Source organism: Vidua macroura, chromosome 7, assembly GCF_024509145.1.
Source record: "Vidua macroura isolate BioBank_ID:100142 chromosome 7, ASM2450914v1, whole genome shotgun sequence".
In the NCBI taxonomy this organism is placed as follows: domain Eukaryota; kingdom Metazoa; phylum Chordata; class Aves; order Passeriformes; family Viduidae; genus Vidua; species Vidua macroura.
In genome coordinates this window covers 1,281,986-1,309,516 of record NC_071577.1, presented here as the reverse complement: position 1 = coordinate 1,309,516, position 27,531 = coordinate 1,281,986, and the positions used below count along the sequence as shown (strand labels likewise).

General features: G+C 46.0%; 1 protein-coding gene across 1 annotated transcript in view; it reads right to left on the bottom strand.

The window, feature by feature from the left end:
* Positions 1 to 8,110: 8,110 nt before the first annotated feature.
* Positions 8,111 to 27,531, bottom strand: part of LOC128809750 (NADH dehydrogenase [ubiquinone] 1 alpha subcomplex subunit 10, mitochondrial-like) — a 34,549-nt gene continuing 15,128 nt past the window's right edge. The window contains exons 8-11 of the mRNA XM_053982003.1: positions 27,271 to 27,325; positions 23,298 to 23,383; positions 18,014 to 18,122; positions 8,111 to 8,548 (exon numbers count right to left, since the gene is read on the bottom strand). Of these exons, the coding sequence (XP_053837978.1) occupies positions 8,480 to 8,548; positions 18,014 to 18,122; positions 23,298 to 23,383; positions 27,271 to 27,325 (319 nt within the window). The 3' untranslated portion in view covers positions 8,111 to 8,479. The remainder of the gene's footprint in view (positions 8,549 to 18,013; positions 18,123 to 23,297; positions 23,384 to 27,270; positions 27,326 to 27,531) is intronic.

Genomic DNA, 27,531 nt, shown 5'->3' with positions numbered 1-27,531 from the left:
GACTCAAGGGAGCACTTATCTCGGCACCAGTCCTGGGGTTGCCAGATTTAAAGAAGGAATTCCATCTATTCGTTAATGCAGAAGAAGGGGTAGCACACGGAGTTTTAACTCAAGAATGGGCCAGTCACAAGAAGCCTATCGCGCATCTATCAAAACTCCTAGATCCCGTAGCCAGAGGATGGCCAACGTGCCTCCAGGCAACAGCAGCAACAGCTTTTATAGTTGAGGAGGCTCAAAAATTGACATTTCAAGGAAAAATCAGAGTATATACCCGGCATGACATTAAGGGCATTCTTAGTCAGGGGGCACACAAGTGGCTCTCCGATGCCCAAGTACTAAAGTATGAAATTATGTTGATGAGTTCAGACCACCTGGAATCAGTCACAACCAGATTAGTAAATCCAGCCCAATTTTTATCTGGAGGACCAGCCCCCGGTTTGGAACACTGTTGTGTGGAAGCTATTAGTTTGCAGACAGAAGTCAGACTGGACTTAGGAGACACACCCCTAGGACAGGGAGAAATATATTTTTGTGACGGGTCATCGAGAGTAGTGAATGGAAAGCGGATGTCAGGATATGCAGTGATAAAAGTATCTGATGAGAAAGATCTAGAAGTCCAAGAGAAGGGAAAATTACCAGCACATTGGTCTGCCCAATTATGTGAAGTGTATGCTCTAAAGCGGGGATTAGAACTTCTGGACCAGGAGTGTGGAACAATTTACACTGATTCTCGGTATGCCTTTGGTATTGTCCACGCCTTTGGTAAAATCTGGGAGGAAAGGGGCTACCTGAATTCTAAGGGCAAAGACTTAGCCCATAGGGAGATGATTAAGTCCATCTTGGAGGCGTGACTGAAACCTGAAGAAATTGCAGTAGTACATGTGAGGGGGCACCAAAAAGGTAATACCTTAGAAGTACGGGGGAACCGGGCAGCCGATTTAGCCACAAAAGAAGCAGCCCAAGACCCAAAAGAACCGGTCAGAGTTCTGAAGTTAACAGATGCTACTAGCACAAATGGGGAAGGGGATACCTTAAGGAACCCATGGTATTCTCAGAGCGAGAACAAAAAGTTATACAAGAACTAAAACTGCAACAAGGGCCCCAAGGGGAGTGGATTCTCCCAGATGGGAGAAAGTTTATATGCAAAGCTCTAGCACGGAGAGTTCTAGCCTAGATACACCAGCTTACTCACTGGGGGACACAAGGACTGTGTGACCAATTCTTGAGGGATTACGTCTGTGTAGGAATATACGACATAGCAAGGGCAATCACACAAGGTTGTATAACATGTCAGAAGGTAAACCAAAAGGTGATGAGGAAACCTATACCGGGAGGAAGAAAATTGGCTGAGCGACCATTCCAAAATGTGCAAATTGACTTCACAGAAATGCCCCCAGCGAGGAGATATAAACATCTCCTGGTGATCGTAGATCACCTAACTCATTGGCCAGAAGCTTTCCCCACCTGAAACGAGACCTCGGGGACAGTAGTAAAAATTTTATTAGAAAGTATTATCCCCCGGTATGGGCGAATCAATAATATTGATTCTGATCAAGGCCCACATTTCACAGCTCGCATTCTGCAGGACACCACGCAAGCTCTAGGGATAAAATGGAGGTTACATACTCCATGGCATCCCCAGAGCTCCGGCAGGGTAGAGAGGATGAACAAGACCATCAAGACAGTACTCACAAAATTGATTTTAGAAACAGGATTGGACTGGGTGAAGTGTCTCCCCCTTGCTTTACTTTGGATCAGAACTCAACCTAGAGCAGACCTGGGATTGTCTCCTTACGAGATGTTGTTTGGTCTCCCATTTCTAATCTCCCCTTACAGTACTGCGCAATATGTAGAGGGAGAAGAAGCATCCCGGAAATATCTAGAAACAATCATAAAAACACTAGGGGAACTCAGGAAAAAGGGATATCTCCCCCAGACCCCTCCTTTAGAAACAAGCACCCATAACATCAGTCCCGGAGATTGGTTTCTAATTAGATCTTGGACTACTGCTCCTCTTAGCCCATGATTTGAAGGACCATTTCAAGTCCTACTTACTACACACACAGCCGTCAGGACCAGGGAAAAAGGGTGGACGCACATTTCACGAGTAAAAGGACCTGTGGAACCCCCAAGGGAAGAGGCTGGGTCAACGGACAGTACCCCAGCCTGGACTGCTATACCCACTGGAGCCTTAAAGGTGAAATTAAAGAAAACTCCCAAAAATTAATACAGTTGTTAAACTGCACCAGTAATAGTTGTTGCCTGCACAGTTTCTGTTACAAGTGAATAAGTTGTAAGTTTTCTGAATGTATTGAAACTGTTACCTTAAAACCCCCTTAAGAGATAGCTCCACTTCCTTAGAAGATATATCTTCCCTTGGACAAGTGCCCCTCAGGAATAGCAAAGTCCAAAACAGGGAATAGGGGAGGGAGACAGGAAGGACAAGGTTTAAAGACCTTAAGACTCAGTTCCCCTGTGCAGTAGAGACACGGAAGATAATCCCAGGAGGCAAGACCGGGGGAGGTCAAGGGAAAATGACCCCTACCAGACTCCTGAGGAAAATGAGTCGACCCTCTATAAAAGTGATGATAATCATGATTATGAGTCTCTCTAGTACAGGAGGAATGGACTCCTGTATCAAGTGTTACCACCCCTTGTATGACGGGGAGAACTTGGGAGTCTCTAGTAAGAGTACATACCAATTTGAGTCCTTCCTGTTACAATCAGTCCCAATTGGAAACTTGTAAAGAGGGAGGGAAGGTCTACTGGTTCACGAAGAATACGGCCTCTTTGAGGCAAAGACTCCTAGGGGACTGTCCCATGAAAGATAACTGGTTATGCTTGGAGAAAAAAAGATATAACTGAAGGGGGAGTGAATATAATTAAGGAAAAGAAAGTGAATATAGAAACTAGTAACAAAGAACGGGAAGATCTAGGTGGGAAGAACCTGTTCATTGATTTGGTAGAAAAGATCAGCAAAGAGTTAAACATCACCAGATGCTGGGTTTGTGGGAGCACACAAATGTCAGATGTGTGGCCTTGGGAAGGCATGAGCCTCAAACCAAGAGAAATTTTGGAAATCAAACAGAGGAGGGACAAGTGACACCAGAGTATAGAAGAAAGGAGAGGTGGGAATTAAAGAACAGTGTGATTGGAGAAGAATGCATTTTACGAACAGGAAACAAGTTCTGCACCCCAGTGGGAAGGACGGCTTGTAAGCGATATTTAATAACAAAAGGAACACCATTCATCATGCGTTGGGTTCCCCAGGAACCCAACCGGTATTGGGAGTATGAGTAAAAGAGAAAGGGGGTGTGTATACAATGAAGGTTATGACTTGTTTGAGTGTGCAGATAAAGGAATTAACCCCTTTTGGGGAATGACGTCTATATCAAAGTTTTGGGAATTCCCTCATGAAACTGGGGAAGGGTTCTGGAAGGTTCTGGGAGATCTTTTTTGGATTTGTGGGAAAGCAGCTTACACGCATCTACCAGGGGATTGGGCAGGCAGTTGCACAATAGGAATCATAAAGCCATCCTTTTTCCTACTTCCCAAAGAGGCAGGTCCAGGGTTAGGAGTTCCTTTATATGATAATCTGAAAACATCTTCGAAAAGGGAAAAAAGGAGTCTGGTGGAATTGGGAGGAACCCAAAAATGGAAAGGAAAAACATGGACTCCTGAGGAAAGCATTAAGACATATGGACCTGCCACCTGGGCGCAAGATGGCTCGCGGGGGTACCGGACCCCTATATACATGTTAAAACGTATAATTAAACTCCAAGCAGTAACAGAAACCATTTCCAATAGGACTGCCCTAGCCCTAGACCATGTTAGTGAACAACTTTCCCAAACCTGCACTGTTGTATACCAGATATGATTAGCTGTTGACTACCTGCTAGCAGACAAGGGAGGAATATGTGGGAAGTTTAACACCACAGAGCATTGCCTTGAGATAGATAATAGGAGTGAAGTCATCTGTAACATATCTAAGGAAATCAGGAAAATTGCTTATGTCGGAACCCAAGAGTGGACTCCGCTTGTTAACACAGACTGGTGGGATAACTTTTGGTCATGGAAGACTAGTTGGTGGAAAAAGGTAGCATTTATCGCAGTAGCAGGGTTAGCTGGACTGCTATTCTTTCCCTGCCTTATACCATGCTTAATTAAAATAATTATATCTGCAATCCAGTCAGGCAGCATGATTCCCACTTCCCTAGAAGCCTCCAAAAAGAAAGGGAAAAGAAAAACTAATATAATGAGGTTAGAGGGTACAGAGAGAATGACAGCCAAGGAAGTGTATGACAAATACCAAAGACTGAGGAAGTTTTACTATCAGGAGCCAGAAACTGCTAATTGAGGCAGGCTTACACCCAGTCAAAATAACAGAGGGGGGATTGTTATGAATAAATTTAAGGTTTAACCATTTGTTTGTATGTTTACTCCGCTGTTCGATTGTTTGTATGCTCAGTCATTTGTCTGCTTATTCCACAGTTTGGAAGTTCACTTGAGTGTATTCACTGATTCCACCCTGTCCGTATTTTCCCTACCTGATGTAATTGCCCCAATGCCCAGTTCACACTCCGGTTGTATTCCCCTAGTTTTGGTATGTTCCCCTGGTGTTAACCCTTTTATGCCTAGTAAGTTGAACCCTCTTTGTCCCCTTCATGGCGTCGGGTAGTTCAGCCGCTGCTCCCTGAGGTGACTTCCTGATTCCCAGGAGGCCTAGCATATGCTGCATATTAATTGCCGGACCCCAGCAGAGAACTAAAACTGGACTCAGACCACAAACCAAAGTAGGGACTGCACAACAATCCACATCTACGGGACAGGAAAGTCTCAAAGTATCCGAGAAAGCCTTCAATACCCCTGGAGCCGGTCGCCATGACTGGAGAGAGGTCCGAACGGAGTAACCCCCTTAGACCAATGAGCCATAATTGAGTCTCTGGATGTATCCTCTGAGGGCAACGATCCCGACGCTGCCCCCTCCTCTGGGACGTCGACTCCCTGGGAGTAGTGGTGGCCTCGCGAATGCCGTACCCCCGCCCCCTTAGGCTATCTTTTAATAAAGGCTTTATCAAGAAAGGAGCGCAAGGTCTCCTGGCCATTTATTATTTACTTCAAAGCCACTGCCTAGGCAGGTTGCGGAGCGGAGGTTGCAGGTAGCAGGCGTTCGCCCTCCGCGGTGTGGTGCGCGAAGAGAACAGTCGCTTCCGGCGCGGCGGGGTCGGCCGCCGTGGAGGGAACGGCCGCCGGGGCAGGGGGCGCGGCCGCCGCCGCCGGAGCAATGACGGGCGGTGCCGGAGGCGCCGCTGTCACTGCCGGAGGCGCGGCCGCCGACTCCGAGGCAGGGGCTGACGCGGCGAGCGGGGCCGGCGCGGGCGCGGCCAGGGCGGCGCGAAGCGGCGGGGAGGCGGCGTCTCCGCTTTCGCTGGAGCGGTTTCAGGCTGGCTCTCAGTGGCGAGTGTTTCTCTCAGCTCCGAATGGGGCAGAGGAGGAGGCGGCACGGCTGCTGGCGGGCGGACCGGCAAGGGAGGCGGTGCCTCCGCCGGGGCCGGCAGTGGTTCCGCAGCCTCCGAGGGGAGGAGGAGGGGCTCGCACGCTGCAGGAGGAGGAGGCGGAGGAGGCGGCGGTGGAGGCGGCTCCTCTTGTGCAGAAGCAGAAAAAAAACTTCTGAGCCCTGCACAAAGGCTCTGCCCCGCGCCCTGCGCGGCAGGCACCAGCAGCGAAGACTGTCCTTGAACAAACTGGTCTCCATCCGGCCGTGATGGGGGGGGGGCTGAAAGGCCCCCGCTGGGTGCGGGGGACCCCCCTGCCCCGTACAGACGTGCTCACTGGGGTCCATCCCAGGACTATCGGAAAAAGCTTTAAAAAACCTATCATGTACTGAGTTACTCGGAAATCTTGCCTGACGCGTTGCCTGACGACGAAATACAGGGACCTCCAAGCCTCTGGATCCAGGGAAAAAGCCAGACTCGTGAAAAAAAACACGACTGTTTGCAAATTGAAGAAACTCCAATAAATCATTGTCGGAGATAGAGACTCCATGGTTCCGAGCCAGATCTCTCCAGACGGCAAACATAAGACCATCTACACAATAAAAACGAGTGCTCAGGTCTGCAGACATCTCTTCCCAAAGTTAAAGTCCACCCCAGGTCAGGGCAGTACTATTATCAGAAAATCAGTACCTTCCAAAGGAAGGCAGAGGCGTCCGGCTACGGCAAACTGCTCGGGGCTGCACCTGGTCCTAGAGAGGATCCCAACGGTATCTTGTCTTCCCGATCCCTCGCAGGGACTCCGGACACGCCTTTTCAAGAGGGTTCACCACCTCTCTCGTGTTAAATCACGGCTGTGGACCGATCAGATTGATCCAGGTCCTGGTTCCCCAGCTGAGGGGGAAGCTATTAATAGACATACTGGGATAGCACAGACAAGCACCAGTCACTCATCTCCTCTCTCCCCTCCTGTGCAAAGTGAAGCCAAGGGCAAGGTTGTTGCTGAGCTGGAGTGACCACAGGGAAAGCTGGTGGTTTTGCCCATAAATGTGACCTTCCCCAGAGAATCTGCCCTGGGAAAGCAGGCAGAGCCAAGCACAGGACAGGACAGGCAAGAGGCAAACCCCAGGCAATGGGAATTTGGAGTAAGAGGACAGACTGCAGATGGGTTTCATACATGCCCCTAGGCAGAAGCATGGAGAGGATTCGAGCCGTATTATTTTTCCCTATCCAACTAAGAACTGGAGATAGATTCATCCAACTGGCACAGCATAGCCTCCAAAACCCAAATCTCTACACCTGGTTTGCTAAGAGATTTTTCTTGAGGTGTTGGAGTGGGAAGGAGGGAAGAGAAAAACACAGAGGAGGGAAGAGAAAAGCTAGTGCTCCTTCCTACAGCAAAGGGAGATAAAGTTATTTCCTTCACAGATTTAGCTTATAAACAGTTTTAAAGCAGAGTTAAAGCCTGAACAAAAGTTTTTGAAAGTGCTTGAGATGCATGTTGTCATACCACAGGGCTCACCAGCCTTACTTTTCCTGACTGGAATTAAAGTCTTTTATATCCAAAGCTCAGCCTTCCGTGCTGCTGGAGTGGGTGGGGAAGGCTCCTAAAGCTGCTCTGCACCCCAGTGAGCCCCCCACAGTGTCCCACAGCAGCTTCTCCAGCTCCACCCACAGCACAAAACACCTCTCCAGATCTGGCATTGGGCTGCACACACTGCCAAGTGAATTCCAGCACCCAGAGAAGTTGGCGACACCAGGATGGAGGAGACATGTACAAACAGAGCTGCACTCTCCAGAGGAATCTTAAAACCACAGCGGGTGCTCCTTTCATCCCCACACCCCTCAGAGCTGGGACATGGTGCTCTGGGCAGGTGGAGGGAGGCTCACACTGCTCAGGATCTCACTGCACTGGCTGGGAGTCCTGAAGGGTTCAGGCATCCCTTCCCAGAGGACAGATGGATGAGACATGAAACATGGAAGCAAAGCCCTACAGGATCAGCAAAAAGAGCCACAGTTCTTCCCACTGCTCCTTCATCCAGTAGCTCACCAGGCCCCCAAGGCTCTCATTAAGGGACTCTTCATACTGGTTTTGATACAGGAAGGGGCACAAGCGAGACTTGGCTGCTTAACTCCAAGGCACTGCCCTAAATTCTGGAATGCCTGGCAGCCCTTTTCCTCAGTGGCTGAAGCAGCGAGCCCCATGCTGGAAATGCAAAATTAACTGCAGCCTAAATCTGGACAGTGGTGCTTGAACCAATGCCAAGGTACCTCATTTCTGTGACTAATACTAAATTGAATGATTTCTTTTAAAAGAACCCTTCCAACTTGGACTCTCAGGAACTTGCAAAAATAATAATTTCACTTGTCTTTTATAGCCAACAAACATCTCACTCTATAGTAGAATCAAAGCAAGAAGCTGTAAGTACAACTGCTGGCAATTATTTTGACTGTTTTTTAGAATTTTAAGCAGAGATTTTTGCTGTATTAATTGAGATAACTCATTTCCATCTCTCAAAGAACTTCTTATGCTTTGCTGAGGTCCAGTCAGTGCCTTTCAGAACACGTTGTTGCTTCTAATGAACCTCATAGAACACCACGCACGACAGAACAAGGTATTAACTTTGTGAGAGCCAGGAGGGTACAGGTTTAATTCCTCTTGAATCAGCAGAACAACACTAATCCTGGATAATAATGTGCCACAGTCTCGAGGAAGAGAAAATTCAGCTCTGATGTTCAGCCTGCCCCAGCTCACTTGGCTATCCCACACTGACTATCCAACATCCCTGAGTTCCTCAGGGAAAAACAAACCAGAATGAAGTGGTTTTCCTTCTGGGAGTCTACTCCCTTCTGCTGGGGACGGGAAATGATTTCAGCAGTGTTTCCTTGGTGCTACACAAGTGATGTGCAGCAGGTGCACTGAACGTGGCTCCTCTTCCCTCAGGTCCTGTGGTCCATCCTGGCCAGGGCTCCAGCAGGAACAGATTTCATTTCAGCCAGATCCACTTGTCCCCAACATCAGCGTTGTAGCCTGGCTTGTACTTGTGCCCAGGGAGCTAAAGAAAGCAGAAAGCTCGGTCAGAACTCTGGTCACTCCCCTCAAAGTTCTGAAGTGCCTCGTGAGATCTACAGAACATGAAATACTGTTTCTACATTGTAATGATAAAACTTACAGAAAAACCAGTCTCTCAGAAAAGACTGAGCTGTGCAGCTGAAGGAGGGACTGCAAAAGCCAAAATATAAATACGAAAATGAGGCCAGTGATCTCAGCACCACATTCCACCTGGATTCATCCAGCTCCTCCCAGCCTGAGATGGCTCCCCTAACTGTATCATGGAGAAGAGGAACTGAATCTCATTCCAAAATAGGCACACACATTATTAAATATATGAAATACTTCATGCGTGAGATATTGAGTTAAATACCACGTTAAATTAAACTGTTCAAATGAAATTGCAGCTTTAGCCTTCAAGAGCTGAACTTTTCTTCATTAAAGCAAAAACAGTATCTGCCTGCCTTCATCAGCAAAGTCAGGAACCACTTTTTGATGGAAAAACCCAAAGATTTTTGAAGCCTTTACCCGAATTTCAAGGACCCTGGGACCTAAGCAGCAGCCTGTGAGTCTCAGTGCTGAAGTAGCGCCCTTTGGAAGGTACTGACCACGACCTGGAATGCCAGAGATGGTGAGATCCTGGTTCTAAAAGCAGAACCCATCTCCAGAACATCTATTCCTACCTCCAGGAACCAAAAAGAAAGAACAGAACACCTCTGAGCTCAAATACTGGAAAAAAGCCCATGAGTTTGGTGAGAAAGGCTGAAGCCAGCAAAGATGCTGTAATAAAACTCTTCCTTTAGAAATAAGCTATCTGCTGGCAGCCTCTCCAAATAATTAAGCACAGATCATCTGCTCTGTCTCCAAACAAACACTGGTTTCACACAAGACCCCAGACTTGTCCTGAGGATTTTCCCTTTCCAAAAAAACATGTAAGAGGATCCAGTTGGGGAGAGCTGCCCCTGCAGAGAGAAGCAAGATGCAGTCTTGATAAAGTCTGTAGTCAGGCCACAAAAATGAACTATTTATTAAAAGATGAAGCCTGTTGTTTTGAGGAAGGGGACTTGTGTTTCTATTCACTTGAATGTTAAAAACCAAGACACTTCTTTCCCTAAAAATCAAGCTGACAGAAGACCTGACCTCCTCCACGAGACACTTCCCACCCTACCTTGTCACAAACCAGTTGTGATCAGTTTTTCTGAGGTTTTTCAATTAATGTCTTGTCTAAACATCAGTAGAAACCACACAGTCCTGTTGAGAGGTTCCCCCCACTGAGCAAAGAGGAGATGGGAGATGAACAGAAATGATTACTATCTCTGCCCCACGGATTCCCAGCAGTGAGCCAGGGAGGAACTGTGACCAGCCTGTGACACAAAAACAGCCCTCCCTGGTCCTCTCCAGGCAGCACATAATTGGCCCTTTGATACTTGAAGAGATTCCCAGAGAAGTAGATTATTAAAGCAACAGGAGATCTCTGGGAAAATACAGCAGTTTACAGTTTTGTTTCTGGGTACGTCTGCCTTCTTTAAAAAGCTACAATATCAACCCCGACAGAACTCACGTTCATTGTCCAAAACAAATTCCCTGTGTGCCTTTGGTTAAAGACATGCAAGACATCAAAGCAAGTGTTATAAGTATTCATCCATAACTCCATCATTCACAGTGGGCCTTGGCAAAGGCAGGAGAGTTTGGGGATTTGTTACAGCTAAACTTTCAAAATAATCAGAAAGAAAAGAAAAAAAAAAGGGAAAAAAGGGGAAGAGGGAAGCAGAGTAAACAATTCCCATATTACCTAGGAAGCAGGATGATGGGAATTGATGCTCTGTGCACAAGATGCACAAGTGACACCGGTCACTTTGCCAAACTTTGCTCTTCAAATCCCACATTTTCCAGCTGTGACTGCAGTAAAGGAGCTGCATGGCTGGAACAGGGTAGGATTCTGCAGAGAGGTGTGGTAGGAGCACCAGGGAAGATGTGGGGATGCAGGGCAAGGGGTAAGATGGGCTGGTTCTGGTTAGGCTGATGTTCCAAAGTGCACCCAGCTGAAATTCCCAGGCTGCTCTTGGCCCAGTACAAGGGCAGGGATGGAAATCAGGGACCAGCCCTGAGGCTGCTGGGTTTGTCTAGGCTGGGCAGCCCAGCTGTAAGAGATGATGGAAAGGAGATAGGAGAAAGCTCTATGGGACTTGCCAGCAGCTGAGACAACAGAGAGGGACTGAATATTCACTTTCTCTTGCAGTACAAGTTCCCTGGAAGTGTCCCAGGCCAGGCTGGAGCACCACGGGGTGGTGATGGAAAAGTGTCCCTGCCCATGGCAGCGGGGCTGAGATGAGATTTAAAGTCCCTTCCAACCCAATCCATTCCACAATTTTATGATCACAGAGATTCCACCAGGCAGCCCCAAGAGCTCCCCCACATTCCTGCAACTCCTGCCAGGTCACCAAGGAACAAATTTTTCCACTCCATGGAAATTGAGTGAGAATGAAGCCTTGGCCTGCTGCATTACACTCCACAGAGCCCAAAAGTTGGCAGTGAGGATTATTTCCAGAGGGATGGGATAAAATCCACCACACAGAGCACAAAACTCCTGAAATGAGCTGAACCCAAAGGCAGAGGCAGCTCAAAGGCATCAAACTGCTCAACTTTAAAAGAGCATTAGGAAAAGAGATGAAAACAAGACTGTCTCATCAGTTAAATTAAGAACCTGCCACAGAAGTGCCTGTCAAAACTATAAACATGATGAAAAGCCCTATAAAGTAGCAGAGGCTGTGGAAGAGCAACAAGCAGCTCCAGCCAGCTGCTTGCTCCAGATCATTCCACACCAGGCACGTGCAGCTAGAGCTCTGGAGAGCTCCAACCACCTGGAAAGGTTGTTGAGGAGGAGCCTGCCTTGTTTTCCAGCCTTTGGGGAACAAACAGAATTGCCATTACTGCCTTCTATTCCTGCTCTGCTCTGTGCTGATGGCTGGGCTCCACAGCTCCAAGAGCTCTATAAACAGCCTGCTCAGAGCAGCACCGATCAAAGAGCACTTAAAAGCAGAGTCATTGCTCTGGGAGCTCAGGCTCATTCATCAATACCCCGAGGCTGTTTAGAACAGCCCAGTAATAGCCCCTTCCACCACTGCTGGGAGCAGATGACTGCTTCCTACAGGAGAAATCCTTGCTTCCAAAGGGTTGTCAGTGTTGTAGGCACACAGCTAAAAGCTGAGAGAATCTAGGAACATGGAGCTGCAGATATTGGCTGGATTCTGGGAGGGTTTGGTTCCTGATCGCTCCATATGATTCCTCCTCTGGTTCCTCTCTACAGCTACACCAAAGGAGGATGTAGCCAGGTGGGGTCAAGTCTCTCCTCCCAAGCGACAAGAGGAAACAGCCTCAAAATGCATCAGGGGACATTGAAATCGGGTATTAGGGAAAAAAATTCTTCATGGAAAGGGCTGTCACTCTTGGCAAAGGCTGCCCAGGAGTCCCCATCCCTAGAGGGATTTAAAAGCCATGTGGATGTGGCACCTAGGGACATGGGCTGGTGGTGGCCTTGGCACTGCTGGGTTTAAGTTGGACTCAATGATCTTCTCCAGCACCACTGATCTTGTGCTCCAGAGCACTTAAAGCAAGGAAGGGGAACAATTTGCCCTCCACACGCACATCTGAGGTGCGCGTGGCTTGGTTCCCAAAGGCCTGGCACAGACAGATGTTTGTTACAGCCTTACTCCTGCCATCCCTTACTCAAATAAAGCCCTCAATGCTGTTAACATCCATCGCAGCCCAAAAAACAAGAGCACCCAGAAGTTTTGCTGAACTGAGGCTAAAATAATTCCAGTTTGCTGGAACTGTTCAATGACTGCTGTCCTGCCCTTCATTCATTCACTGAAAAAACAAGACAAAAATCCTTTGGAAAGAGAAGTGCCCATAAGAGGATCAGTTATCCACTAGAGAGTGCAGGGAAAAGCCAAGGAACTAATCCAAGCCACACAGCACAGTTAAACACCTCAAACTGACTCTACTTCACAGTGTAAGATCCATGGAGATGCTACCCCTCTATTAAATTCGATTCCAATTAATTTTAATTTAACAGAGATCTACCCTGGGGATCACATCCCTCCACAGGTACGGGATTAAGAGGGGTTTGGGAAAGGGGGATGTGCTCCCACACAAAAAAGCGTTTCCTTTCACAGGGACAGACTATCAAGATGAAAATTGATTACTTTAATGCCAGTGAGATTTGACTGTCTTTTTGATTCACAGAGGCACCCCGTGCCTGGGACAGCAGGGACCATCACCTAAAATAAAACAGACACAACCACCAAACCCAAGATTTGAGACAGTTACAAGGTCTGTCAGGCTCCTTCCCTACTGTTTCTGGGATAGATATCCCTGCCAACTGTCCATGATACTTTTCAGGGTGAGCAGGGTGGAAAAGCTGCCTGTTCCTTAAGAGGGGATGCTCTCACACTCTCCCCATATGGACAGGATTAGTGAGAGCAGAGGAGAAGTGGGAAGGTGGGAAGAGGAGCAAATCCAGGTATCCTTGAGCAACAGCTCTGTCATTCCCAGGTTTTTGTTATTCCTCAGGTTCTTTTGGTCTTACTGATACCTAGCTAGGCAACATCTTGTTACTTTAGAAAGGGCTAAAAATACTTCTGCAGAGATAAAACAGAAAAAAAAAAAACCCTTAAATGAAGCCTCTTCTAATTTATTGTGTGTCTGTTTTCATTCCTTCCTGGATTCAAGAGCAGATAGGGCTGGGCATTACAGCTGTCAAATACCTCCTTTAAAACAGAGTTAGGAAAGGAGATCTTGATCCTAAAAAGAATGAAAGCTTCATCTAGCCAAGAAAAAAATGGCAGGAGAGAGAAAACAGAAGGTTCTGTCAAAGGCAGCAGCTATGGCAACAATCGCAAACATGGAGAAGGAAAGACATCCTAAGCTCCTTGCTCTTGCAAAGGCAAGAGTTGATCCTGTTGTTGATCCAGACTCTGGCTTTCTGAAAGCTCAAGTATTCCTTTTGTAGCTCTTTCAGGAGATTTTTATGTGAAGGGGTTCCCTGCACTCTCAGCAGAGCTAAGGGCCCTGCTAACCTTCTGCTTGCCAGCAGCCACCTTCAGCCCCACAGCTGCCAAAGAGGGGCCAGAGCAGCTCTTGGGCCCCTCAGACCTGCAGAGCCTTCCCTTAACACCCTCTCTTTGGGGCTGGCTGTGATTTCCCATTGCAAACACAAGCTCTTCCAGCACTCTCAGTGTTGGGTGGTGGGACAGAGCTGACCCATGCTGCAGGCTCACCTTCCACCACTCAAAGCTACTGTCCTGCAACCACCTCCAACCTGGAGGCATGGCAGACATTGGAGGATCTTCCCTCCTAAGGCTGCATCCTTATGGAAAAGAGTGATGAAAAGCCTGGGAAAAGAGTGTGGGATTCCCCACCCTCCATCCTCTTCCCTCTTCTCTGCTTGCTGCTAGCCAGGACTGCAGGGCCCTGCCAGCCACACATTCCCAAGCCCTGGGGCAGGAGGGAGGAGGATGAGGAGCAGGGCACAAAGATGAAGTTAGGCAAGGCAGCCGAGCTGTGCAGTTGCTGTGGAAGGAGCTGAATTGCACCTCACAGCAGTAGCCAGGACTTTGATCTGCTCAAGCTTTCCTTGCTTCATGCTCAGCATCCCTATATTCCAAAAGCAGTCTTCCACCAAGGAAAACAGGGAGGGAAATAAAATGAGAGCCTTGTCTCACCTTTCCATGGCACAGGACAAGGAGGAAACACCTCACACTGCCAGAGGGCAGGGTTAGATGGGATACTGGGAAGAACTCCTCCTCTATGAGGGTGCTGAGGCCCTGGCACAGGGTGCCCAGAGCAGCTGTGGCTGCCCTGGATCCCTGGAAGTGTCCAAGGCCAGGTTGGACAGGGCTTGGAGCAACCTGGGACACTGGAAGGTGTCCCTGCCCATGGCAGGGGGTTGGGAATGAGATGAGTTTTAAGGTCCCTTTCAACTCAAAGCATTCTGTGATTCTTTGCTTCTCCAAATTCCAGCAAACAGCTGCACTTTTATGTACACAGAAAAGCACACGCACGTCAAAGACGCCGTTTTTCCCCACTCCAGGAGATGCAGCAGGAGCATGAAGTACATCAGCACATTATTTAAGTACACTGATTCCATTAAACAGAGCCATTTGTTTTCATCTTCGCTGCAAACACATCTGCCTAAGTGCTCCAGCTCTCCAGCTTCACAGGGCGCACACGGAGTTTGGAGCATTATCCCTGGGGATTGTGTGCACTTGGAAGAAAGGCAGAGAGATACAGCAGTTGTTAAGGGAAAAAAAAGGGTAGTCAAGCCTTTACTAGTCTGACAGTTCCTAAAATAATGTTGCTTCCCTGAAGAATGAACATGCTTATCTCTGATCTACAGAACCTGACTGAAAGGTTGCTTTTCCCTTGCCAGAAGAGCATCCTTAGAAGTTCCTGAATGCCTGAGCAGACCTGCTGGACCCTGCCAGAGGACTTCATGGTATAAGAAGGCTGCAGAAAGCCACCTCCTCACACATGACAAGACCCCTTACATAATTTAGAGGATATACATTAAAAAAAAAAGTGAGTTTCGAGTATTCAGCACTGTATGTGGCCATCTCATTATTTCATGGAAAAGCACACACACTAAAATCTTGAACTCTGAAGAGTGTTCCTTCCTCCTCCTTCTTGGTTGCTTCTAATGAATATTTTGAACAAAACCCAGCTTCTACCTGCAATTTGTAACTCCCTGAAAACCACCATTGTTAGGCAGCATGAATTGTGTGCATGGAGCTCTGAAAAGCACAGCAGTTTGCTGCCTATTGGAGAGCTCAAGGATTTATGAGTAGTTACAGAGGGAAAAAATCCCCTATGCAAATCATTGTATTTATGTGGTAAACATCATTACACCAACTTTAAAAGCACACATTTCCCACAAGGCAAAGTTAAACTTCTGTAATTATCTCATAATTAAGCCTTTACTTACAAGTCAGCCTAAACTTTTACTTACAAGTGAACCTAAACCCTTTATCTTCAAATGCCAAAGTGGCAGCACAGCTGTGACCATCCCTGCACAGCCACGGGCAAGGCAGGGGCTGTGATTCCCTCTTTACAGACCCAACAACCTCCCAGCCCAAATCTGGGTGTCTGGAAGCTCATCTGCTCTCTGTGCCTGTGCTGACTGGCTTCTTGCTGGATCACCTCTGCACAGGAGCCTTGCCTGAGAAAAGAATTCAGCCCTTCATTTGCTAAATAAAGTTGTAAGGTAAAAAAAAAAAACCCAGATCTTCAAAGTTGCAGCACAAAGAATGCAATTCTCAGAACATAAAACAGCAGGTGGGGCTGGCTTTGTGCTTCCCCTTCCAGTAGCTGATGGAAAACAGGAAAACTCAGCATCTTTTGCATTGTGCACCATCCCTGTACAGCCCCCACACTACTGAAGGATTACAAGTATGCAAGCATTTAGAAGAGAGAAAATTAGTATTAATGTAGCCTAATTTTAACAGAATACTTCCTGAAACAAGCAACTCCTCCTGATTCCAAAGGACATTATCACTTTCCACAGCACTTTCCTGAATCAGGGCCTACAAACAAGGCTGCAGAAGGGAGATTATATTTTGGCAATGGTTTGTTTTGTTCAGCTTCAGCTGTCAACTAACTGGCATGGAGCAGAGCAATCCGAGAGCACAGCTTTCCTTCCCAGGTAACCATATTCCCTCTCCTAAGCATCCCTTTGCTACATCTGCAAGGCAAGTCACAAATTTCTCCTGGCAGCCAGTCACTGGATGAGCCAGGACATTCTCCGTTTCCTGCCAGCACAAAGAGGCACGTGCTGCTGTACAGCCAGAGGAAAAAAGGCTTTCAGAAGTCTCACCCCAGGCTCTCAGCACACAGCACTGAGGTCACATCTAGCTGTGTGTCAGGCAGCCTCAGTAATTCCCAGCTCTACTGCAAAGGGACATCTCAGCCCCAGAAAAGCCCTCTCATCTTGGGGAAGAAAGGCACAGGCAGTGCAGATGGATGCTGTGTGCTAGAGACGAGTCATGCAGCAGATCCTCCTCAAGTCTGTGCTGCACAACACAGGCAGCTCTTGGAGGGAAGGGCTCCAAAAATCCTGAGCCCAAGCTTGAAGTTTTGTATTTAAGAATGTGACAGCAAGGAAGAGGAAATTCTGAGAGCAATTTCTCAGCTGGACCAGGGAGTTTTCAAATCCATTAGACAACCTCAGATGCTTTCTGCTGCTTTAACCTTTAGCCCCTTTTACAAGCTGGAAAGGTCACATCTCAAATGAGGCAGAACAGTGTGAATCCAGGAGCCTCTCCACTACACAGCCAGCCGAGGAGGAACAAATTATTGGAATACTCTGTCTATTCCAGAAGAAAACACTGGTAGATCAGTTTCCAAACAAGTCCATAAATCTGTAGCTTACATTTTAATCTCAGTAAAAGACTCTATACTACCAGGAAAAGAAAAATGATAGGCTTTGGATTATGCAAATCGTGGCTTCTAACCATTTATATTGTATATTCCTCCCTTTTTCTTCAGGATTGCCTGGAAAATCATAAGATGCAGTGGCAGAGAAGATTTCAGCCCAACTGGAAAACAGAGGCTCACCTGTAACTTTGGCCACTCACTATTAATTATCAGTTCCACAACTTCTCCAAGGAGCTTTTCCAATACCTGGGCCTTAGGCAAGCCCCGTGTGGGGTGAGGACACCATGCCAGGGAACCACTGAGCAGCACAAGGGCAGAGCTCCAGGGGGATTGGAAGCTGCTGTCTCCAGAAGCAGCAAGGCAGGAGCTAATTAAAACCCTGTGTGGGAGCCTGCATGAGGTGTATGAGAGCACTGGGCACAACAGGCTTTGGATGTGTGCCCACGTGCAGAAACACTCTATTTAAAGCAGCAGCACTTTGGGGAAGCGAGGCAGCATTCAATTCCTCCTCTAAAAAAACCCTCCCTCCCTCAGCATTCGATAAGGAGTGGCCATGGGTTTCCAGTGTTCTTGCCTGACTTAAGGGCCTCTTAGATTTCAGAGGTCACAGACCCATCAGGGCACAAGAAACAGAAACAAATAAAACCCATTTATCCTTTAGTCCACATCTAAAGACAAAAAGAAAAAAAAAATCAGATTATGAAAAAAAACATTTGCTTCCTTATTCCTCTTGGGGGGAAGATAGACTTCAAAAAAGGTGGGGATTCAGGCAGAATGCACAAGTTCCCAGTAGCAATGGGCAAGGTATCCCCAGCAGTGAGGAGCCTCCAGCCATGTCCCCAGCAGTGAGGAGCCCCCCGGCCATGTCCCCAGCAGCGAGGGGCTCCCTGGCCGTGTCCCCTGGCCGTGTCCCCAGCAGTGAGGAGCCCCCTGGCCGTGTCCTCAGATGTGTCCTCGATGGTGAGGAGCCCCCTGGCCGTGTCCCCAGCAGTGAGGAGCCCCCTGGCCGTGTCCCCTGGCTGTCCCCAGCAGCACTCACCTCCCGGTACTCATAATAGATCTTGTCGTACTCAGAGCCGCCAATGGTGATCTCGGGGACGAAGCGCGGGATGGACACGGAATCCAGCACTCCAGCCTTGTCCTGCACGCTGAAGGGAAAAGGAGCACTCGGTTCACACCCTGCCCCAGCAACAGCCAAGTATTGTACCCAGGGAAGCTGTGGCTGCCCCATCACTGGAAATATTCTGAGCCAAGCTAGATGGAGCTGGGATGGAGCAACCTGATCCAGTGGAAGGTGTCCCTGCCCATGGCAGGGGGTGAACTGCCAGGGCTTTAAGGACCCTGCCAACCCAAACCATTCTAGGACTCATTATCATCATTCTATGATTAAAGAACTACTTTTCTGTTAAATACAGCTTCCAAAGACTTGAGCTATTTTCCAAACACTTATCCTTCTCTTTACAAATCTATGATGTATTGCCCCTCATCCTTGCCTCCACTTTGTTCCTGCTCCAGTTTTCTGCTTCTCCATTTCCCCTCCCAGGTTCATCCTCCTTGGAGATGCTCCATCATTCCTGGGACCCTTCTCCATGAATCCCCTCTGGCTTTTTTGCTTTCTATAAAAGCAGTGTAAAAACCAGTGGTTTTACTGAATGCCACACACTACCTTGCCAAATTCCCATCCTAAATGGACCAGTACTGAGACAGTGAGAGGGTCTGGAAGGAGGCAGAACCTCCAGCACCCTGCCTTGGAATACCTGGAGGAAGCTGCAGCAGCTCTGGTGATGGATCTCGGGATCCACCACTCTGCACAGCACCAGCACTTCAGATACCCCAAATTTAAAATGCCTGAGAAACTGCTAGAAAGCCTCCTGCTGCCTGTGGTTATCCACAGGCTGACAGTGCCACCTGCACGTGGCTGGCAAAAACACATCCCTTTCCAGGCAGCACTGACCAAACCCTAAATCCAGCACCAGAAACTCTGCAAATTGGGTTGTTTTCAGTGAATTGCATTTCTCAGCAAATACTGATGTGCACATCAAGCACATGCCCTGAGCAAAGCAAAGTTCATCATCTTCAAGCAATTATTTTTACCCCCAAATCATAAATTTTGGGACCTTTCCTCCCAGCAGTGAAGAGCTCCAAAAAGTGAACCAGTAACATACCCTGATATTCACTCTTTAAATTATCCCACTACAGACAGATTTGTAAGGAAATATAATAATCCAGTCGAAGTTCAGATGGAAGGAGGTGAGGATAAATGCTCTTTTCCAAGATGAGGATCAACAGCAAAGATGCTTCCTATAAACTACAACAATGTTTAACTTCAACAACATTAAAGGTGCATTTCACGTGCTGGAAGGCACAAAAGGGAGTCCGGGCAGATATAAAGCATAACATCACACATGGAAATAAGGTTTTGTGGTCACCCATGCTGCAGTGAATCCACTCCTTCCCGAATCTCGGCCAAGTGGCCATTTGGAAAGGACAATTCCCAGGCACAATTCATTTATTTAAGGGCCAAATGACAAACTTGCTGCTTCTAAAAGCTATTTGCACAAGAAAATAATGAAAGCTACTGATGGCTTCTCCATGTTCTCTGCACCTTCAGAAATAATTTGGAATACTAAGCAAAAGCACACCCATTGCCACAACAATGTCTAACCACAAACCCACAGCCACTTGCCAGGACTAATTCCTTGCTCAGCAGGAAGCATTTACAGACCCCTTTTGTCTTTCGTTTTCTTTCTCTCCCCCAGCAGAAAACTGTCACTGTTTATTCTTTTCTGACCCTTTACCAGACTTTCCTGAAGGAGCTCTCAGCATGCAGCACCTTGCTAAAGGTGCAAGGTGGGGTAAGGGAAGGAAACAGCTTAGAAAAAAACAAATTAATGAAGCAACCCAACAAAAACCACCTGAGTTTGCATAGTCTGGGCTGGGATTTCTCAACACCTGATGTTGGCATACTCACAAAACCTCAAGTGACAAGAGAGACCTAAAAGCCAACGCCACAAAACCATTCCAGATAAGTTCTATGTTGATAAAGGAAATTAATATCCTTCCTTCTGCCAAAGGGACTCCAGTTCCCTCATTTAGCCAGGCAGAACAGGTACGGCATGGCCAAGGTGAGGCACAGCCAACTCCCTTGGTGAGCAAACACTCAACATCAGCATCAAGAACAAAAAAAAAAAATTCCAAAAAAAAGCAGGTCTGCAAGAAAAGGGAAGAAGGTGCAACAACAGCTCTTCAAACCTAGAAAAGCCACTGCAAAGAAGAAATCACAAAAGAAGTGTTTCAACTGCAGCAAAAAGACGGGGTGGACAGGGCTTGGAGCAACCTGGGATAGTGGAAGGTGTCCCTGCCCACGGCAAGGGGAGGGATGAAATGGGCTTTTAAGGTCCCTTTCAACCCAAACCATTCTGGGATTCTATTATTTTATGATGAAGAGAGAACCAAGGTGCTAAAGAAAATAGCTTCTAGTGCCAGAAGTTTTACAGTTAATAGTTCATGAGATTTTTGTGGAGTCTCCATGACAGAAGTTTCAAAGCCAGGTCCAACCCATCTCTTGCCAGCCCTTCTAGTCCTGCTGTTTGCAATCAGACATTTAAACAGGGACACTTCTTCCCCTTGCTAGGCAAAGCTACACTGGGAAGCAGAGCTGCAGGGTCTCTGTCCCTCTCTGCCAGGTTCTGAAGGAGCTGCAGGGACAGATCAGATTTAGTTGTGCAGTTGTCTGATGCAACAAGCACAGCAAGTTCCCCGAGCTGATTAATAACACAGGCAAGGCTACACAGCCTGCAGCTCCTCCTCGCAAATGCAATTTATTTTGCAATACATGTAGACAGACAAATGGCACTGGGAAGGGCCCAGATAAAAACATGCCTGAAACAGTGCAGTGGCAGCAGAGGAGCTCCCTAAGACATTTAAAAAGCCAGAACGGTTTCTGTTGGAGAGGAAGGGAAGATGTGAAGAACATCCTCTGGAAGACACCTCCAGCTTCCAAGCCACAAATGCAGCCCTTTTTAATCTTTTACCAAGACCCCACAACCAAGCTGTCAGGGCAAGGGAGAGCACTTAAGGGCAGGCAGGGAGAGAAAAGAGATCATTATGCAACTGACTGCCCATGGGTTGGGCTCAGCGGTTTGATGAGCTGCATTAATCACTCAGAGGCCCTGCTGGGGTTTCCATGCATTAGATCCTATCCATGTGCAATAAAAAGTTCTCCTCGGTCCTGCTCACCCATCCCGGTCCCCCAGACACAGTGGTACAAGCTGAGGGTGGAAGAAAACAGCAGGGCTGACAGCCCCAAGAGCTGGGAGGTCAACAAAGGAAGCAACTGCAGATGGAAAACCCAACAGGGCAGAACTTCGATTAGATGTGAGGGGAAATTTCCTCACTGGAAGGGTGGTCAGGCATTGGAACAGGCAGTGCTGGAATCACTGTCCTTGGAAGCATTCCAGAGCCACGTGGATGAGGCACTTGGGGACATGGGCTCTCGGTGGGCTCGGCAGTGCTGGGAGAATGGTGAACTCCATGATCTCAGAGGGCTTTTCCAACCTAAACGATCCTAAATAGCTGCTGGAGCCTGCCAGGAACAGCCAGGAGAGGGCAGCAGGTGCCTGCACACGAGGCAGGCACTGGGAACCTGTGCCAGGAAAGCAGGAAAACCACTTTCCAAAGGAAAAATTCCCATAGGCACGGGACACCTGCACAACTGTGGGGACCACAGGCTCTTTGCTACTCGGGCATTGGAAAAAGGGAGAAAAGCATCAACTTTAGGCTTCATGGACTCACACCTGGGCTGGGCATTGAATCCAGCATGCAATTCCAACACGGCCGACCTGCAGCAGGCTCCCTGCCTTTCTGGAGTTACCATGGGGAAAAATCATGTCCAAACACACACTTTTACAAAGAGTCTCTTCCCATGCTGCCCGAGACATTGCCCAGGATTCCCTCACTCTGCTGAGCAAAACATGAGCTCAAGGCTGGCGCAGGATGTGTTGTCACCCCTTTATCGATGCTCTGACAACCCAGCACAAAAAAAAAAAAAAAATCAAAAGCAAACCCCAGGAGCTGGGCTCAATGCAGGTCCCTTCCACACAGGATATTTTATGATTCTGTGGTTTAAATAAGCAGCTTATTGCATTCTAGGATCTTCAAACAACCCCGTGTTTTTGCCAAAAGAAAAATTTCTTATTACCTACGGTGACAAGAGCCTTGTGCAGTAGACTCAGCCCCCTCCAAGGTTCAATGAAAACTTCAGTCCTTAAAGCAATTTGTTCCCTTCTAAAACTGTGAAATAGAATTTTCATACAGTATCTTCACACACTTCTGTAATTGTAAGGTTTCCTTCAACTCCCTCCTACTCATCACAATTAATAATCCTTTCCTAATACTGCATTAGTAGTGTGGAGCTATAGGAAAACAAGCAACTTATTTCCTCTTTCAAAGGAAGTCTGACTGTGATCATTTTTTAGGGCCTAAGTCACCAGATTTTATCCTCCAATCACTACACAAAGAAACCTCATCTTTGACACAGAAAATGCACCCAAATCATGACTTGATCCTCTCAGACACCACCCAGCACTGCTCTTCTGCAATTTATCTTCACTCCTTGATAGAAAAACCATACAATTAGGAGCATTATCTCTATCTTTAGGAGGTATTTAAAGTAACAGCACAGAAAAGTAAAATGCAAGAAATGTCACAATTCTGCAAAAAAAGTTTAACTTGCTTCTCCAATGCCTGTCACAAAGACAAACTTAGGGACACATACTCAATTTAAAAATCTGTGTTTCTATTAACCTGTGAGATGACCAGGAAATAATGAAAATAATATAAGTCTTACGTTTTGTTTTAGAAATGTAACTATACTGAAATTTCCAGCTGCACGTTCAATATGAAGATGAAGTTGCAGCAAAATGGGGAGCCTGTCTCACTTCTGGTATTAACAGCCTTACAAGTGCAGCTATATTCTTTATATACATCTTTGTATTTTATATAAAGAAACTGACAAATTAAACATGATGCATTTGCAAAGAATTATTAAAATCAAATTAAATTCTATTCCAACAAGTTATTTTCCAGTGTCTGAGTCTGATCTCTTCCAACTGGGCAGACAAGGATCTTCGATAAAAACCACTCTTAAACTTGTCTGGAGCCTCTTGTCTCAACAATCAGCAGCAAAAATGCTACACCACGTTCCAGTGCCAAGCATCAATATCACAAAATATAACCCCACCTTCAAAAACTCATGGCTTTGACCATTTTCCCTGGGATTTAATGCCAAGAATTGCTCAGTGGCTGGATGATATCACACTTACTAAAGTCTCAAGTGATGGAAAGAAACATCATCTTGCTCCACCCATGGCCCCTTGTCAAACTTCAGGTACTCAATGTCTTCAATTACCTGGAATCAGAAAAGAAAGCTCTCTAAGGGTGGTTTGATCCAAAACTCAATGAAAGAATCAAAACAGTTCATTAAACAAATGAGAGAGGCTTCACTGCTAAAGCTGTAGTAATAAGACAAATGTCTAGAGATAACATGATCATCTCCCAGGTCTACCTCTGGAGGCTGTGGCCCTGCCAGGAGTACTGGGCACACACGTGGGGGATCTCCTAACATCCCGTGCTTTCAGCTTTGGACGGCAGGGAATAAACTGGCCGAGAGGTGCCTTGTTGACAAATTCTTACCAGATCCAAGACATTCTTCTTTAACCTGCCACTGGGGCTGAAAAGCCAAGAAGATACAACCTCACCCCTGAGGAAGAAGGAGGAGGAAATGGAGATAAGTCTAAATTTAACTCCTTTGTGTTACAAAAATAAAGTTTGGTCAGTTTTATTCCCAGAGAGGCTCAGTAACACATCCTCAGAGATAGGCAGGGGAGCAGGTGTGGCATCTGCCTCAGTGCTGTGTGCTTCACAGCACAGAAACAAAGGCACATTTCAGGCTGGAAAACTCAGGCCTACAGGAGCTGCATCGATGAGTCCAAGGGCTCAGGATTTCACCATCCACCACAACCCACCCATGCATGAAAGGAAAGGTAACTCACAGCTCAGAACCCTTCAAATAAGCAATGCCACCTCAGCAATCCATTCCTTCACCATCCCCAAACTTATCAATCCCTGGTTTGAGCTTCACTTACAGCCTGGATCCACCAGAAAACAGATCTTTGCTGCTCCAGGAGGTAATTGCTTATCACACCTGGCTGCCTGGAGCTGAGGGAAACCTGCCCTGGTGTCAGGAAAATGCACTTCAGGTGCCTGATGAGATGGAGACAGCACCTAGGAGCAACCTGGGAAGGAGCAGATTGTTACAGCTCCAAACATCCCTTTCCAGAGACCTTTTCCATAGGGAAAGGATAAAGCTGAGGTCATGACCAAATTCCTGATGGCACACTGTCACCCCATTGACAGGTGAGCCCATGTCAGCGATGAAGTGACAGGATGAGAAAAGAAAAATCCTTGTGTTCTTTAAATACACTGTAATTATTCCCTGCAAACACTAAATCCCAGATATTACCACTTAAAAAATTATAACCAAGTGCTATTACAAAGTAGCCTTAACTATAAAGATCCACTCCTACCAGAATTGGTAAGAAATAATGATTTGGACATGACTGAATAAACACTTTTGAGGCACAAACTGCTGCAACATAACTCCAAGATAAGAGGAAGAGAGGTGTAAGTTAAGTTAGTTCAAACAGCCATTATTTCTTTGACTTATTTAACTGACAAGCTGAACACAAGCAATTCCTTCTCCACTCCACAGCAAAGCTTTGGAAACTCTCTGAACCTGGTAACAGCACTAATCACAGAGTTGCTACAATGGGCTCAAAATGTGCTACAGGGGGAAAGGAATCTGCATTCAAATTAGTTTTGCTCACTGCTATCATCACATGAGAAGGTCTCTCTCCCAGCAGCTCCTTAACAATGGCATCAGTTTCACAACCAGGACAGAAGAACTTCTTAATTTATACGGAATGCCCTGGCACCCCCCAGGAATTAGAGCAAATATCCAAGGCTTTAAAAGAAATTAAACATAGAGCTAACTTTGTATTCCCAGTTTCACCCTCAAGCTAAACAAGTGTGAAACATCCTAATGAAGCTCATTTCAGCACTCATTACTCCTTCAGCCACTAGAAGCAAAGTGAATTACAACAGGAAACCCCAACTGACCTTTTTAGGACACTTTAAAAATCGTTTCTAAGCTGTGTATGTGTGCTCTGAACAACCCAAAAGTTATTAAACTGTAAGGCCATAAAAATTCAGCTCCCAAATCCCTAAGCAAACAGATTGGAGTGGGCTAATGAACACTGCTGTCTGTCAAGAGGATACACCTGTGTAAATACACACCTTACAAGCCAAAGCTCTCCTGCCAATCCTTATTTCCAAATTTCTTCTGTGTCATCCCAGAGGGAAACTGAATCTGAACAGAAAAGGGGGAAAAAACAACCAAATTCTTTCAAGTATCAGTATCTACCAGCAATACCCATTGTCACTGACAATGACAACATCATGGGCTGGATAATCTTACAGGGTCTTTTCCAACCTTAACCATTCTGTGGCATTATACTTTAACTTCCAAATAATAATTCTTCCCCTAGTCCAGATTTGTCCAAGCAAATCAAAGACTGCACTGGTGCATCTGATGACCCTATTTAGAGCAATGACAAGATTGCTGAGCTCAGGAGAGTCCCTCCTTGAACACTAAGAGCTTCAGACTGACTTTAAACCCTGATTTAAAGGATTAAAATCAAATCTCTAATAATGGGGTTTCCTACAAAAAAATCTAGGGACCAAACAACCTGCTTTATTCTGACCACTTGGAGATGTGTCCAGAGAGAAGGAAACGGGAAAAAAATCAGGCATTTAACCCCCATCCCAACTTTCCTTTAATTCACCAAGAACCCATCTTGAAACACCACAGCTCTCAACTCCTATCCTTGCTTCTATATCGCTATCCAGAAAAATATATTATTTATATAATTTATTACAATTAAAATACATTAATATTTATTAAAATATATCAAGAAACAATATTAAAATATATCATGAAATATTAATTTATTAATATTAATCTATTAATATATATTAATATATAAATTAAATATAAATTATTTTATATATTAATAAAATATATATTGTTATATTAATATTGTCGATACTATTAATAAATGGATATATTAATAATCTATTTTGAATATCATTAATATGTTAATATTATTAATACATATTTTATATATTATTTTATTTTGATATGTTAAAAGATATTAATATTATTAATATATTCATATATTATTATAATAATATATTCATTAATAAAATATAATAATATTAACAATATATTCATATTATTCTCTATATTCACATCACAACCTCAGCTTTTTTGTTCATTTCAGCCTGATTTTTTGTGCATTTTTGTATTTATTATCTGCTGTCACACTGAAGCCACCAGCCATTTTTTAGGGGTATAAACCCACACCATCCCACAGGTCTACTGGTTATTAATGATAACCTTTATTATCAAGTGCAGGAGCACCCAAAAATCCATCCACAACAGCAGAGGACCCAGAATGTGGCACACAACCCTGTTCTTATAAAGGCAACCCAAAGGCCTAGAGACAAACAGCAGTGCACCTGTGGGGGCAAATGGAGTCTTAATTTTAGGACCAGGGAAGTCCTTATCAATCTTTTCTGCTTCACACAGTCATATAACCAGAACGTTGAAGGACACCTCAGGCAAAAATGTAATTTTAGTCTGATTAGGGCAGTGAAATATTAAAATACACGCTCTGAGTATGCTAATAAGCTTAATGAGGTACAGGCTACCACACATATGTATACATTACTCAACTCTCTGCCAAGATCACACTGCACATAACATAGGAGGAGAGGGGGTTTGGGCTGTGTATAAGTAGGGTAAAAATTTCATCTCATCAGGATGAAGACCCAAAAAGCCCTTGGAGACAGCCCATGGGTAATTCTCCTCTCCTTCCTCCCAAGTGGGGATGATTCCTTGCCAAGCTTCCACGTAGGATTATTATTATTATCCAGTTAACATCATATTACTGTTATTAACAGACATCTATCCCTAGAACCAAAATGGGCCCAAAACCTGGTCAGAGTCTCAAAAACCTTGGTGCTCTTTCCCTCAGGGAACAGCAGCTAGACAGGACAGTTAACAATGGTGAAGCAAAAGGCTTCCCTTACCCTGCTAATAACCCTCCTTGAGGGGGAAAGTTCACTGAACTAAGGGAAATCTATTAAACTTACTCCCAGAAAAGCAAAACTTACCTTCTCCACATCCTCAGCTGCAGTTGCTGTGTACTGCAGAACTTCACTGCTCTCACTGCAAAGAACACAGAAATTGAATTCCCCTGATAAAACTGCTGTACCCATCCTCCCCTGCTGCTCCAAAAGGGACAGAAATGAAGTTAAAAGGCATAAACACCAAACCAGAATCATTGCCATTTTTTAGACTGTTCCTAGAATTCCTGTTGCACCTGTCAGCTGCTTCTTTGCTGGTGGAAAGTTGCTTTTAAAGGGCAAATGGCC